We start from the raw sequence: 1,290 nt of genomic DNA, 5'->3' as shown, positions 1-1,290 counted from the left end.
CACGAGTTCCAGCTGGCGGCCGAGCTCGGCGAGGTCCGGCTGCTGCTCTGCCCCCACGGGCACTTCGCGGCCAACGCGGAGACGCTGCGCGAGGACCAGGCGTCCTGCCCCACCTGTGGGGAGAAACTCGCCCAGAGCAGGGGGATTGAGGTGGGGCACACGTTTTACCTGGGCACTAAGTACTCCTCTGTCTGCAACGCGGTCTTCTACTCCCCGGAGAACAAGCCCCAGCTGGCAGAGATGGGCTGCTATGGCCTGGGTGTTAGCCGCATCCTGGCGGCCTCCATCGAGGTGCTCTCCACAGAGGACAGCATCCGCTGGCCCAGCCTCATCGCTCCCTTCCAGCTCTGCTTCATCCCCCCCAAGAGGGGCAGCAAGGAGGAGGAGGAGGAGGGAGCTGCCCTGCTGGAGCAGCTGTACCAGCAGGTGGCCGTGGCGCTGCCCCACCTGGGCAGCGAGGCGGTGCTGGATGACAGGACACACCTGACCATCGGGAAGAGGCGGAAGGACGCCGAGAAGCTGGGTTATCCCTACGTGCTCATCGCCGGGAAGAGGGTTTGTGAGGACCCCCCGGTCTTCGAGGTCTGGGATCAGAACGCTGGCGAGGTTTTGTTCCTCACCAAGGAAGGTGTCGTGGAGCTGTTGAGTAAAGTGCAAGTCCCCTAAACCCCCTGTCTCTGACTCTCTTGTCTCTGCTGCACTGAGTTGACCTGAGCAGCCCCGGTTCCTTTTCAAGGATGTGCAGGTTGTCCACGAGGGCTCTGTGGGGGAGTGGAGCTGAACCCAGCTCACCTCAGAGCAACCGTGCTGGGCTTGAGCTGAGCTCAGCCCGTGGCTCCCACGGGGCTGGGGACATTTCTCCCTCTGGCTCCAGGCCCCCACAAGCTGCTTGTACAAGTGTGTGCAGCTGTGGGGGTGGCAGGGCCAGCCCCTCGCTGCGTGCCCAGGGCAGACACGGGGGGAACACGAGGGCTGCCCCTCGCTGGCTGCAGGCGCTGAGCTCTCGGCATGAGGGGGTTTGATGAGAGGGTGAGGAAGGAAGGCACCTTTCCTCCATCTGCAGGGGGAGGCACAACAGTGAACTCCAGAGCCTTGTTCACCGTGAGAAGCGCCAAATCTGCAGGAATTGAGGTGAAGATCAGCGTCCGGGATCTGCACCCCAGTCCCGCAGGTCTGTCAGCTGGGGAGGCCCCTGGGTCTGCGGGGCGGTGACCGCGTGGCCTCGGGGCTGCGGCCTCGGGATGGTGGAGCAGCTTTGCGGGAGCGGTCGGGGCGGGACGGGAGAAGCGG

General features: G+C 64.7%; 2 protein-coding genes across 2 annotated transcripts in view; both read left to right on the top strand.

Annotated features, from left to right (window-relative positions):
* PARS2 (prolyl-tRNA synthetase 2, mitochondrial (putative)) overlaps window positions 1-666 on the top strand; it is a 2,058-nt gene extending 1,392 nt beyond the window's left edge. Inside the window, exon 2 of the mRNA XM_009993600.1 lies at window positions 7-666. Coding sequence (XP_009991902.1) covers window positions 7-666 — 660 coding nt within the window. The remainder of the gene's footprint in view (window positions 1-6) is intronic.
* Window positions 667-1,008: 342 nt separating this feature from the next.
* TTC4 (tetratricopeptide repeat domain 4) overlaps window positions 1,009-1,290 on the top strand; it is a 25,445-nt gene continuing 25,163 nt past the window's right edge. The window contains exon 1 of the mRNA XM_009993599.1: window positions 1,009-1,171. Within this exon, the coding sequence (XP_009991901.1) occupies window positions 1,009-1,171 (163 nt within the window). The remainder of the gene's footprint in view (window positions 1,172-1,290) is intronic.

The sequence above is a fragment of the Chaetura pelagica genome, unplaced genomic scaffold, assembly GCF_000747805.2.
Source record: "Chaetura pelagica isolate M959 unplaced genomic scaffold, ChaPel_1.0 scaffold433, whole genome shotgun sequence".
NCBI classification, from domain to species: domain Eukaryota; kingdom Metazoa; phylum Chordata; class Aves; order Apodiformes; family Apodidae; genus Chaetura; species Chaetura pelagica.
This window is presented reverse-complemented; position numbering and strand designations above follow the sequence as displayed.